The sequence below is a fragment of the Manacus candei genome, unplaced genomic scaffold (assembly GCF_025592945.1).
Source record: "Manacus candei isolate 608988 ecotype Guabito, Panama unplaced genomic scaffold, ASM2559294v1 h1tg000082l, whole genome shotgun sequence".
Classification (NCBI taxonomy): Eukaryota; Metazoa; Chordata; class Aves; order Passeriformes; family Pipridae; genus Manacus; species Manacus candei.
Window position 1 is genome coordinate 3,407,423 of NW_026138130.1, and position 11,773 is coordinate 3,419,195.

At 50.3% G+C, this 11,773-nt stretch overlaps 1 protein-coding gene across 1 annotated transcript; it reads left to right on the forward strand.

Annotated features, from left to right (window-relative positions):
- The first annotated feature begins 8,855 nt into the window (after window positions 1-8,855).
- On the forward strand, window positions 8,856-11,773 carry RPL29 (ribosomal protein L29). Its single transcript, XM_051811495.1, has 4 exons — window positions 8,856-8,957; window positions 9,152-9,196; window positions 10,294-10,358; window positions 11,554-11,773. Exons 2-4 carry the CDS (start codon window positions 9,160-9,162, stop codon window positions 11,677-11,679), a joined length of 228 nt encoding a protein of 75 aa, XP_051667455.1. The 5' UTR covers window positions 8,856-8,957; window positions 9,152-9,159; the 3' UTR covers window positions 11,680-11,773.

Genomic DNA, 11,773 nt, shown 5'->3' on the forward strand with positions numbered 1-11,773 from the left:
TTCAGGATCCTTCAGCTGTTGAAGGGGTGGCAGCATGATGACACAGGCCAGGGGGCAAAGGAGAGATCTTTAAGGTGTCTAGAGAGAGTAAAGACTCCTGGGGTCTGTTCTTGATCCTCTTCCTGACTTACATGTCAGTGTGGTTTGATTTCTTATATTGAAACACTTGAACAAGGCTAGTTTTGGAGCTTTAGAGAAAATTCTTGAAGTTCACCTGCCCCTGATCTTAGCCGGGCACTCTGTCCTCCCCACCTGCCTCTGGATGGGCCAGTTTTGCTGAGTGCCAAGGATATTTGAAGGTAACCACTTGCCAGAGACTTCCTAAGGATTTATTTGGGTTCATGAAGCGGTTTGAAAAGCCTGGATAAAAGGCTGTGGAAGGAAATGTGCTTTAATCCCAGCCAAATCATAAATTAGGCCATAAATTAACACAAATGACTGCTTGAGATGAGGCTCATATGAGAGGGGAGGGCTGTGCTTCTCCTTCACTGGCAGTCCTGTGTCCCAGTGCATCCAGTCCTACAGGGACCAGCTCAGTTATTGCTGACACTCAGGTGTCAGGGTATGGGGCGCCAGCAGAGCTAATGGAAGTGTTGCCACAGCCCGTATTATCTTATTTTCCTGATAAAACTCCTTTCCCCACAGGGCAGCTGCTGTCAGGCTGAAATCAGTGGCCTTAGGCACCATTTCCAGAAGGGGTTGAGCACAAGCACTGTTTAAACCAGTAAGATGTCCCAGGCACAGCATATGTGGTGTCTGTGCCACACTGGTTCTTAGTGGGAATTGTGAACTCCACACCAAAGCTTTTTGCCAATCCCAGCCCCTTCACATGCAGCTGTGGTGCAGTTAGGTTTTCATTTGAACTAGCAAAAACAAGGGTGTCAGTCATTTCTCTGCACTGACTTTATGCAAGGGCAGATCAATAATTTAAATCCTTAATATTTGAGGGCAGCATTTGTGGAACCTCCTATTGCTGCAACTCAGGATAAGAAGGAACCTTCCAAGAGAGACAGCCTGGCTGCAGTGAGCCCCTGGAAGGTGCATGGAGCACACCAAGAGGTGTTCGCATTAGTGGTTTTGATGGGGATACGATTTCTTAATTAGCAAGACCTTCTGAAAAGATCCTGGTGCAAAACTACAGCTAAAATCAATCAGCAGACACGGATGAGTGGATTTCTGCTCATCTAAAGGCAGGTAAAGAAACAGTGCAAGGTCTGCTTGGTGCTGCAAAGGGGAGGATTTCACTGCTGCTGAATGAAGCATGCAGGATCTCTGCATCCTGGGAAAGGTGGCTGGAGCAGGCAACCTGGCCAAAGGGAAGCTGGGGGGTGCAAGGCAGCCCTTTTCTTTTCTTTTTTTGAAGGTGAGATGTGCTACATGAGTGCTAAGGATTACAGGGTTTGTGTCACTTGCCTCCAGGTCCCTGGGTTAGAGGGACTGGAGCTGAAGGCAAGGCTGGGAGCTCCACACTCTGCCTGCTGCTCTGCCTCTGCAGCACAGCCAGCCCTTTCCTAAAGGTTTGGAAAGGGTTTACGTGCAAACTCTTTCCAAAACCCCCAAATCACGCTGCCAGCCAGGGCTTTAGCCCTGCTCAGAGGGCACAGAACCTGGCAGGATGGGGCCCCGTTTGTCTCTTTATCCCTCCTCAGCTCTGCTTGAGCAATAACCTACTTTCTTGCTCTGCAGAAGGAACATCTTGGATTACGTTGCTGCAAATGAGAGGTTTCAGTCATGGTATCATATGAGCTGCAGGTAAGCAGTGGGTTTAGTGTCAGCTCTTTTGGCAGCTTCTTTATTCTCTCTCTGCTTTGCACAAACAAACCACCTTTGTGTGGAAATTCATTTTCCTTTTCAGCCGCAGCCTTTGTCAACAGGGCTTCCCAATAATCCTCTCTGTGCAGATGATAAAGGTGAGCCAGCAGCCAAATGGGAGCCCTCACCTCAAGCCTGCTGCCCACTCTGGTTCATTAAAGGACTTTCCTCTCTATTGCAGGCTGTGGGTTGTGCTCACATCATGGATCCTAAATCCCAAGGTGACACTCAGTTACCCTAACTCCATCCTAATCAGCCCCATGCAATTAAGGTGCAAGGGATCAAAACCCCAAATGATGTGGGATAACGTAGTGCCTTTTTGACCTCATTAGGCAATTCAGGGCATTATCCACCAAACTCCAGTCCAGGATACAGGGAGAGAAAGAAAAACTTCAATTCACTTGGGCTGCCTCTGTCCTTTACCCATTCGTTCTCTTTGGCCTCACAGGGCTCTCAGACCAATATATCTAAACGCTATATCACTTTTATTAAAACCATTTAACACAAAGCCTGTCATGGGCCAGGCTGTGGGTTGCCAGGACAGGACCCTGCCAAGGATTCGCACTGCCCCAGTTTAAGTACGGAAGGCAGGAGAAGGGGCTGACTGTGCCAGGGAAGCAGCACCTACCTCCACAGCCCCATGCCTGACTTTCCCTGCTGACTTGGAAGACTTTAACTTGCAGCCTCCTTAACTGCTTCATTCCTGTGAAGTTGCACTATCCCACCCCCAGCAACATCACAAACGTCTCCAGCAACACGAAGGCGGGTGAGCTGAAGTGCCCTGGCTGCCGAGCTAAACAGCATCAGGGCTCGTTCCACTGCTTAGAAATCTTTAAGGAATCAATGAGGTCGATGAATAATCCAATTTAAAAATCATAACAGAGGTGCTGGGTAACTGTATACAACACTGGCCTAAATTCATACATCAAGTGACAAGCCGTAATGAAAAATTAAAGGACCCTGCATGGCACAAGTTGGTGCTGTACTGTTTGAATCCTGGGAAACAGTGACTTCACACAGGAGCAGCTCTGCCCCTGTCCCCTTTTCCTGCGCAGAAATGCTGCAGGGATACAGACAACTTGCGCAGGCATCAGGGGTTTTTTTTTCACCAGCTTGTGGCTTTTAAACCTCAGCAGTGCTAAAACGTGACGTGGGCTCGCAGAGGACACGTGCAGCCCGTGGGGTGAACTGCAGCCTGAACAGCTCCCCAGGAAGCTGGGGCTCTGTGTCCTTCTAGTAATAAATTCCTCCTGGACAGTGTTTCAGGGGATTGCTAGGATTTGAGCAGAGAGGAGGCTGGCTGGAAGTGAGACAGGCTCCAGGTTTATCCTTGAAAGCCCCTGTGCTGCAGAGCCTGGGGCTGCCTTTGGCAGCCTGCCTGGAGGAAGATGTTGGAGGCTGAAGGCTGCCTCGTGCTGTATGAACCACCAATCCTCTCACCAGCCAGCTAAGTTGGAGATAAATCTCCCTATTAGCAATGCATAAAGCAGGCCAAAATCTGAACAGCTCCTTAGGCAGGAGGTGAAGCAAAAGCTCAAAATAACTTAAAATAAGTCCTTTCTGTGCTCCTGGCTTGAAAGTGGCTGTGTTGGAGCTTTCCCATAGCTTGCCTGGCCCTCCTGACAGGAGAGCAGGCTGCTAAGGTGTGCTGTGCTTGTCAACACGATGGATGCAAAGAATCAGGTAAAAAATAACCCCATCCCAACGTCAGCAGCAGAGCTGAGAGGAACCAGAAGTCCTGAGCCGTTTCGAAGTTGTGTTAAATAATAAAGCAGAGAAATGAATAAATTAGCTCAGCATCTATTTAGGTCAGCCCTCTCCGTTTCTCCCAGCCGCCTCCGTGTGCCTCCTCCCCGCAGCGATCAGCTGCTCCGTACACGCTGTGCCTGCGGATCCGCTCCCTCCTTCCCAACAGCCGGGCTCTCGGGAAGCGCGGGTTGAGCAGGTGTCACGTCGGCTGCACACGTTCACCCCAGCCTTCAGAAGCAGCAGGCGAGCTTCCTGTTCCATCACTGGGGCAAAAAGTGTTCTGGAAAATCCCATTAAAGCAAGAGGCGTGGGCTGAGCGCACACGGCTGCTCCCTTCCTGGCGCTATCCCCTCCACGCAGCCCTGCCAGGAGCCGCAGGGTCCTGCTCAGTGGGCTTGCAGCTGCCCCGGAGCCGTGTCTCCATGCTCTGCCTGCTCATCTGCAGTCAGCCTGCTTGTCATCCAGCTATTTTCCATTCTCAGCTTCCAACCACGGCAGCACCTCCATCTTTGCAGACCATCCTTCCCCACATTGCAGGTGCCCCAGGCTCAGTTTTGTGATTGTAGTTGACATTTGTTGATTTGGGGACATCCAGCCAGGCTGACTGACAGAGATAGGGAATCAGTTTTAAACCCCTAAGCTCTCCTCAAATCACTCAAATGCTTCCAGGAAAATGCATCTACCATTCAGTCCTGTCTACATCTTTATTTATACCTTTCCCAAGCCCGAAAAGCCCTCTTTGATGTCCAGAGCATCTCGTGGGTTTCAGCTATAAGCAAGCTGGAGAAACACTCACCAAGATGGAATTTATCTGCATCAAGGGCTGCTCCATCTCAGCCCAACTACTGCTGGTCCTCCCAAACCCCGCAGGTAGCTGGAGAAGGCCGCCAGTGATGAACCCAGCCAGCAGCATCATCCAGGATGTAGGCAATGGAAAATGAGATGTTACTAAGTTTGGCCAGGCTGAGCTGGCTCCTCGCGGGTCCCAGCCTGTGAGTCACCGGTACGTGGGCCACCAGCACGGCCTCCCCTCTGGAGGAAGGAGTGGAGGTGGAAAAATAACAAGAGGAAACCAGCTGTTAGTAGTGCCAGCTCTGGGGAGAGTGGGAGGAGGTGGCAGGCCTGGAGAGAAAGGTCAGGGCTGCATTTCAGGCTGCTTCCTGATTTTTCCTCCTGCCTTCATGGTAGGAAGCTGCTTACAGGAATACGCTTGTGGACAATGCGTGGAGGGTCTGGGCTGATCTGAGGGATGGGCTCTGTGGGGGAATGAAAACCTCCAAGGGCAGCCAGTAGTGATGGAGCATTTGTTTTTGGTCCCTGCTCACCCATCTCTTCTGGTTGCTCCTCTGACTTCTACTGAGTTAAGCTTGATTACCCTGTTGAAAGCAACTCTTAGCCCAATGCAAACATTGCAAAAGAAGATGCACTTTGCAGATGTACTTGGAACAGACACATCCATCTCCCCACTGTGGAGACTCCCACACCAGTGCAGAGTGTTTGTTGCCCAATCCCTGCCCCCTCCTGGCGCTGATGTCCATCTGCAGCTAAGCCAGAGACTCGCTCACACTTGTTGTGCTGATCCTTGGTGACAGTACTGACAGGGGGAGACCCAGACATGGATCAGGAGCCAGTGGCTCTGTTCCTTGTCCAAAGCCAATGCAATGAAAATATTAATGGGGGAAACACTCACTAAAGGATTGCAAGTCTCCAATCTCTTCTCGTGCCTCAGCTCTGTGACTGGTGCTGACTGCAGTGCACCAGTGCTGGTGACTGGTGCTGACTGCAGTGCACCAGTGGGGGACACAAGCCTCAGCTACTGTCCCCATGTCCCTGCCATCAGTCCAGGAGCACATGCAGGGCTGTGCCACGCCAGCTCCCCATTCCACAAGGATATGTGTGGCTGTGGGTCAGCACTTCTGCTACCCTTTGTCTTGCAAGAACTCCTTCTCTCTTGAACCCTCCAGTCTGACAGTTGCCACCAGTTGCCACTGTTTTTTCTCACTTCCAATTGCAAACGCACAGAGCCAGATTGTCTCCCTGGCACTTTCTGTAAGTGAAAAGTATTTCTTCATGTCTTCAAGGAAATTGTAACAGCTGCCAGGGAAAAAAAAGGCACAGCCAGGTAGGATGCCAGGTCAAGGGGTAAACTGCTGTGTGATTCTCTCCAGTTATTGCCTGGAGATGTCTCTTCTCCATGACTGGGACTAGTCCTCTCACTTTGAGCCAGGAGCGGGATCTGTTATGCTCAGGCTCCCTCTAGTGCCTCCATGTCCTGTGTTTCCTGGCTTCTCTGGAGGCGTGTTGGTCCATTTGTCCCTGGGGACTGCCAGTCATCCTCACTCCCCTCCATCACACCTCGGGCTTGCAGCACAGCCAAGCCCTGTTTGCCCACAAGCTGGGAACAGCCCACAAACTGCCCCAAAGCCATCACAGCCTGCCAGGGACCTCTTGGGGACCTGCCAAACAGCCCAGCCCTGCCTCTGCCTGCTGGGGCAAAAGGAGGATGATGGAGGTGGCCATATCCCACAGGATGCTCTCCCTGACAAGGCACAACTCTGCACACAGCAGCTCCACCTCGATTGTGTCTCCAGGGAGCAAGGCAGGATGAGTGATGGGTGGCAAGTGCCCGAGCTGCCCTGGGAGCAGCCCAGGCTGGGAGTGGGCACCTTCGCAGTGAGCCAGCTGGGGTAGCTGAAACCATCACTGCACTCTCCCCACTGCTTGATACCTCTCCCCAGGGGAGCAGCTTTTAGGGGTGTCCCACAGTCCATGCCAAGCAAAGTCAGCTGAGCTCCAAATCAACACCTGAAACTGTTTATCACTGATTTTGTCTGGTGTGGAGGACACTGAATAGCAGAGGCCACCTCTGTACTGGGGCACGGCAGAGCTACACTGCTACATTGTGTCCAACATGAACGCAGCCTTTCCTTGTCTTCTTCCTGTGGAAATGGGGAGGAAATTTCTTAATGTCTTGGGAAATGACTGGCCTCAACCTCCATTCAAGCCCTACTTGTAAAACTCATCCTGGCTCAGCTCTGGCATCAGCACCACGCTGGGCCATGGACAGCCCTGCAAGCACCCCTGTTTCAGAGAGCACCGTGCAGAGCTGGGGGCAGCCTTATCTTCTCACATAACAAGAAATTAGTGATATTTTCCTGGTTTATACCTGCAGAGTGCTTGGACTGGGCACCGAGCTCTCTAGAGTCCCTGGTATTACTAAATGGGAATAGCTGTGGTAATTCATCACCCCAAGACTAATGTCAGCTCACAGGGAGGGAGGAGGATAGGGGAGTCTGCTGAAATGTGGTGTCAGCATGAAAACTGTGACAAACCCAACAGAGATCCCTTGGCACAAACGTGTGTAATGCAAGGACAGTGACTGAGATAACACGGTCCTCAAAGGCACTGCGAGATTTTTATGTTAACCTATGATTTTTTTCATAACTGTTTTGCTGCTGGAGTACTTACAATCCTATTTAATGAGCACAGCTCCTTTAATAGAGGACACTTGGGGTAACATGCGCTAATTAAGTCTGTAATAGCTAAAAGTATGATTAAAGGTTTTGAACTGGCCAATCATTCCCAGTAGTGCCATAATTAGAGATGTGGCAGCTCATCAGAGCACCAATTCAAGGGGGCTTGATCGCCCAATGGTACACACAGGTCTTGATCCTGCCTTGGATCATCCTTTTTACTTGATATTCTGCATTGGTTTGCAGTGATTTATAAACCACCCTGAATATGTTACACTCAGCCCTGTAAACTGAACACTCTTCCACAGTTTTATTTTAATAGTTTGTCTTACAGGTCTTGTATTTCACCTGGGCATTAAGCACAGCTTCTCTTATCCCCACTTGTCTGAGAGCTCATCCCATGTGGTCTCACCAGCAGCTGAGAAAGACTCCCAGGGAGCTCCAACAACAACAACTGCAGCAGGATAGTGAAAGAACTTGGAAAAGGTAGATGAAACCATAAAATAAACCCTTTTGTTTCTTCCTATGAAGGAAGGCTCAGAAATGAGTGGAAAAGATCAAGAGTTTTCGTAATCTAATGGCCAACGTAAGGGCACCTGGCAGCCTGTTTCTCTCTGCCTTCTGCAATGCAATGGAGGCAAACACACCTCTGGGACTCAGTTCTGTCTTCCACTGAGCTCAGCTCTTTGTACTATCAGGAAAGTCAGAATTTCCCTCTGCTGTTGGCTGCAATCAGCTGGCCACAGTGTTGTACAAGTAAAGACTGCAGCTCACTACAGTGGAAGGAATTTAAAAAAACAACAGAGTTTAGAAAGTCAGAAGTTTGCCTATCAAGGAGGATTTTGAGCAGGCTTTTGTACTCCAGCTGCAAAATGCCAGTAAAAAGAATATTGCTATTTTTCATCTATTTTTCTCTATTTTTGTAATAGAAAGAACTTGTTCACAGGTATCTGAACCTGAGGCAGAGAAGCAATTGCTCTGCAAGCAATCACTGAATGACTGAAAAAAATGTCCAGGTCTCTCTCCCATGTACTGGTCCTGGGGCTTTTGGTCTCTGGGCTGTCTTTTCCAGTCTGGGTTACTTTAGACAATTCACTTGTGCCTCTCATTGTAAAATAAAAGCAATGCCATAAAAATATGTCCTATTGCTGGTTACCTGGAGAAGAGCCCGACCCCCACCTGGCTACACCCTCCTAATAGGGAGTTGTAGAGAGTGATGAGGTCTCCCCTGAGCCTCCTCCTCTCGAGGATAAAGACCCCCAGCTCCCTCAGCCACTCCTCATAGGACTTGTGCTCCAGACTCTTCACCAGCCTCGTTGCCCTTCTCTGGACACGTTCCAGCCCCTCAACATCCTTCCTAAACTGAGGGGCCCAGAACTGGACACAGCACTCGAGGTGTTTGAAAGCAAACACAGATAAAGACGAACGGCGTTCAGTGACCCTGCCGTGAGGAACATTGCCCGTGTGTGCCTGCATTGCCCGAGCGTGGCTGAACGAGAGGATAATTGCCCGAGCGTGGCTGAACAAGAGGATAAACCGCAGCGCACAGGAACATCGGGACCCGCCTCCCTCCCCTGGGCAGGCAGCGGCCATGGCGGGGGACATGTTGGTGTGGGGACCGTGTTGTTGCGGACTGCGCTGTTAAGGGGAGCAGTGTCTCCAGGGGCTGGGGTCCGCCGCACCGCTGGGTGTTGCGGGGTGTCCCGGTGCGGGAGCGAGGCCGCAGCGGGGTGGACACAGAGCGGCAGCGCGTTGCAGGGAGCGGGGAGGCTGCGGGGCGGAACCACCGCCGGGCGGAACCACCGCCGGGCGGAACCACCGCCGGGCGGAACCACCGTGCGCGGGGTTCCGGCGCGGCGCCCTTTCCCGGCAGCCCCCGCGGTGCTCCGTCTCTTCCGGCCCGGCGGCGGCGAAGTGGCTCTGGTGAGGGCGGGCCCGACACCGGGACATCGGCACCATCCGGACCCATCCGGACCCATCGGGGCCCCGGGAGGGGCCGGGCCGGGCTGGAGGGTGTCGGAGAGGGGCGATAAGCGGAGCTTGGGCTGGGTGGGCGCTGGGCAGGAGCTTCTCCCCTGCTGGCCCCCCTGGCTGAGTCGTTTGTGTTTCTCCCGCAGGTGCGACCATGGCCAAGTCCAAGAACCACACCACGCACAACCAGTGTGAGCGGGGCTGAGGGGCTGCGGGGAGGGGCGGCGTGGGCCGAGGGGCTTTGACCCGCTGCTGTGACCTGTGGTTGTGGCAGCGCAGGCTGCCAGGGGGCTTTGCAGCGAGGCGAGGTGGTGGCGTGCGGGGATGAAGGGGTATGTTTGTTGTAAAGAGCTTGGTGAGAGTCAGGGCTTGTCTGGGCTCAATATAGAACTAATACGTAACCAGGAAAAAGGCAAGTTTCATGTTTGCAAGTTTCACGTTTGAGACACTCTTTTCTCAGACAGCAAGCAACAGGACAAGAGGGCACAGTCTTAAGCTGCACCAGGGCAGGTTTAGGTTGGACATCAGGAAGAAGTTCTCCATAGAAAGGGTGATTTAATATTGGAATGGGCTGCACAGGGAGGTGGTGAAGTCACTGTCCCTGGAGGTGTTTAAGGAAAGACTGGATGTGGCACTGAGTGCCATGGTCTGGTTGACAATGTGATGTTTGGTGATAGGTTGGACTTGATGACCTCAGAGGTGTTTTCCAACCTCATTAATCCTGTGATGATCATCACTGAGTATGGAGAGGGAGTCTTTTACAGGAATGTGTAGTGACAGGACAAGGGGGAATGGCTTCACACTGACAGAGAGCAGATTTAGTTTGGATGTTAGGAAGGAATTCTTCCCAGTGAGGGTGGTGAGACCCTGGCAGAGGTTGCCCAGAGAAGCTGTGGCTGCCCCATCCATCCCTGCAAGTGTCCAAGGCCAGGTTGGATGGTGCTTGGAGCAACCTGGGCTAGTGGAAGGTGTCCCTGCCCATGGCAGGGGGAATGAGGTGATCCTAATGGTCGCTTCCTGGTTCTGGGATTCCATAATGCTACTGGATGGTGTTCGGACTGTGATACTGTGCCATCCAAAGATGAGCACGTTGATAAAATAGTTCTTTTTTGGAGTCTTCTCATCAGTGCTGTAAGTTAGCAAAGGCCACAAGTAGGTCCTGCTTGGTCCTGTACAGTTGAGAGTGACACATTGTGTTGATAGTCAGGTACACTTAAAAGGAAGCTCTTACAGCTGCTTAATAATAGCAGAAATTGTCATTTAAATAATTTTCTTGTTTTCCACACAGCCCGCAAGTGGCACAGAAATGGCATCAAGAAACCCAGGTCCCATCGATATGAATCTCTCAAAGGGGTGAGTATTTCCATTGGTATTCCCAGGCTGTTGAGCCACTGAGGTTTAACCATGAAAAACCCCAGTATTTGTATTATTTTGTTTCTGTTATATCTTCTGCTTACGTTATGTGCAGCTGTGATATTTCTAGCCCACACAAAATCTGCCCTTCTGTGTCTATGAAACTGCATTTAAGTTATTGGCCAGTTTTGTCTGTGTCCTGCTCTGGTGGGCATCACTAACTCCTGCTTCCAGTGAAACAAACATCTGTCAGCTGGATGGTTCCTCTCTCTTTTGAGTCCTGCTGTGTCTCTTTCCCTATATCCTTCAATATTGTTCTAATCCAGAGAATTTTCACTCACAAAATGAGAAGAATTGGCATTTCTGGCCAGTACACATGAAAGTGAAAGTATATTGGGTTTTTTGGTGAGATTTTCCAAGTGATAGAACAGGATGTTTTTCCACACTTGAAAGTGAAAACAGGACACCTTGGATTTGGGCAGGGCTGTGACTCCGTTTGCCTTGTAGGTGTGATGATAAGGTTTTTGGATGTGATGTAAAAGCATCTGCAAAGCTCAGTGAGGGTTCAGTCCTGCCCCCTCCAAACAGTCCAGCAGTCCCTTCACACTGTGCATGGGTTAAGAGGACAAAATCCTGATGCTCCTCTGTGCTGGTTAAAATTCTTTTTAAAGAGAAGTAGCAAATGTTTCTCAGTGCAGCAGTAGCTGATAGTTCTGAGCATTGGTCCCAGCCATGACAGGATGGGCCAGCCAGTAGCTGACAAAACCTGAGGTGCTGCTCTTCTCTGTACTGGGTTTTTTGCCTTTAATGTAAAAAGGAAAGACCTGAGGAAGCAGCATTGGTCTCTGCCCAGGGATTACATGTGTATGTGCTCAGCTGCCAAGGTTGGTGTGTGGTACTCCAGATCCAGAATGTCTCGTGACACGGAAATGAAGTTTGCCTTGTTTACGGCTTTACTTGTCCTTTCTGTGGGTTTATTGCTGGAGTATTGGATTTTTTTATGTGTATGGCAATTAAGGAAAATAGGTGTTAAAGGGTGGTTACACGTGGCTAGAACAATTTTATCAAAAAATCAGGGAAAAAAAATCTGAATTAGTCACAGCCAACATTTGGGAATAATTAAAACAAACTGAAGATATATATGTTTTTACAGGTTCCTTCTACAACATGGCTTATTTTCCCCTGTTTTTTACAGGTTGATCCCAAGTTTCTGAGGAACATGAGATTTGCAAAGAAACACAATAAGAAGGGGTTGAAGAAGATGCAGGCCAACAATGCCAAGCAGGCAGCTCAGCAGGCTGCTCAGCAGAAAAAGGACTAATGGGATTTAATGAAAAGAACCAATTTTCCTATTAGCATGTGTTACAGCATTTTTTTTAAATAAAATTGTATGTAACAAATCTTCATCTTCTGAA

Excerpts from the sequence above, each read along its gene's own strand:
- RPL29 (XM_051811495.1), top strand. The coding sequence starts at position 9,160 with ATGGCCAAGTCCAAGAACCACACCACGCACAACCAGT. Across the intron at positions 9,197-10,293 it reads CCACACCACGCACAACCAGT|CCCGCAAGTGGCACAGAAAT; the intron begins GTGAGCGGGGCT and ends TTTTCCACACAG. Across the intron at positions 10,359-11,553 it reads GATATGAATCTCTCAAAGGG|GTTGATCCCAAGTTTCTGAG; the intron begins GTGAGTATTTCC and ends TGTTTTTTACAG.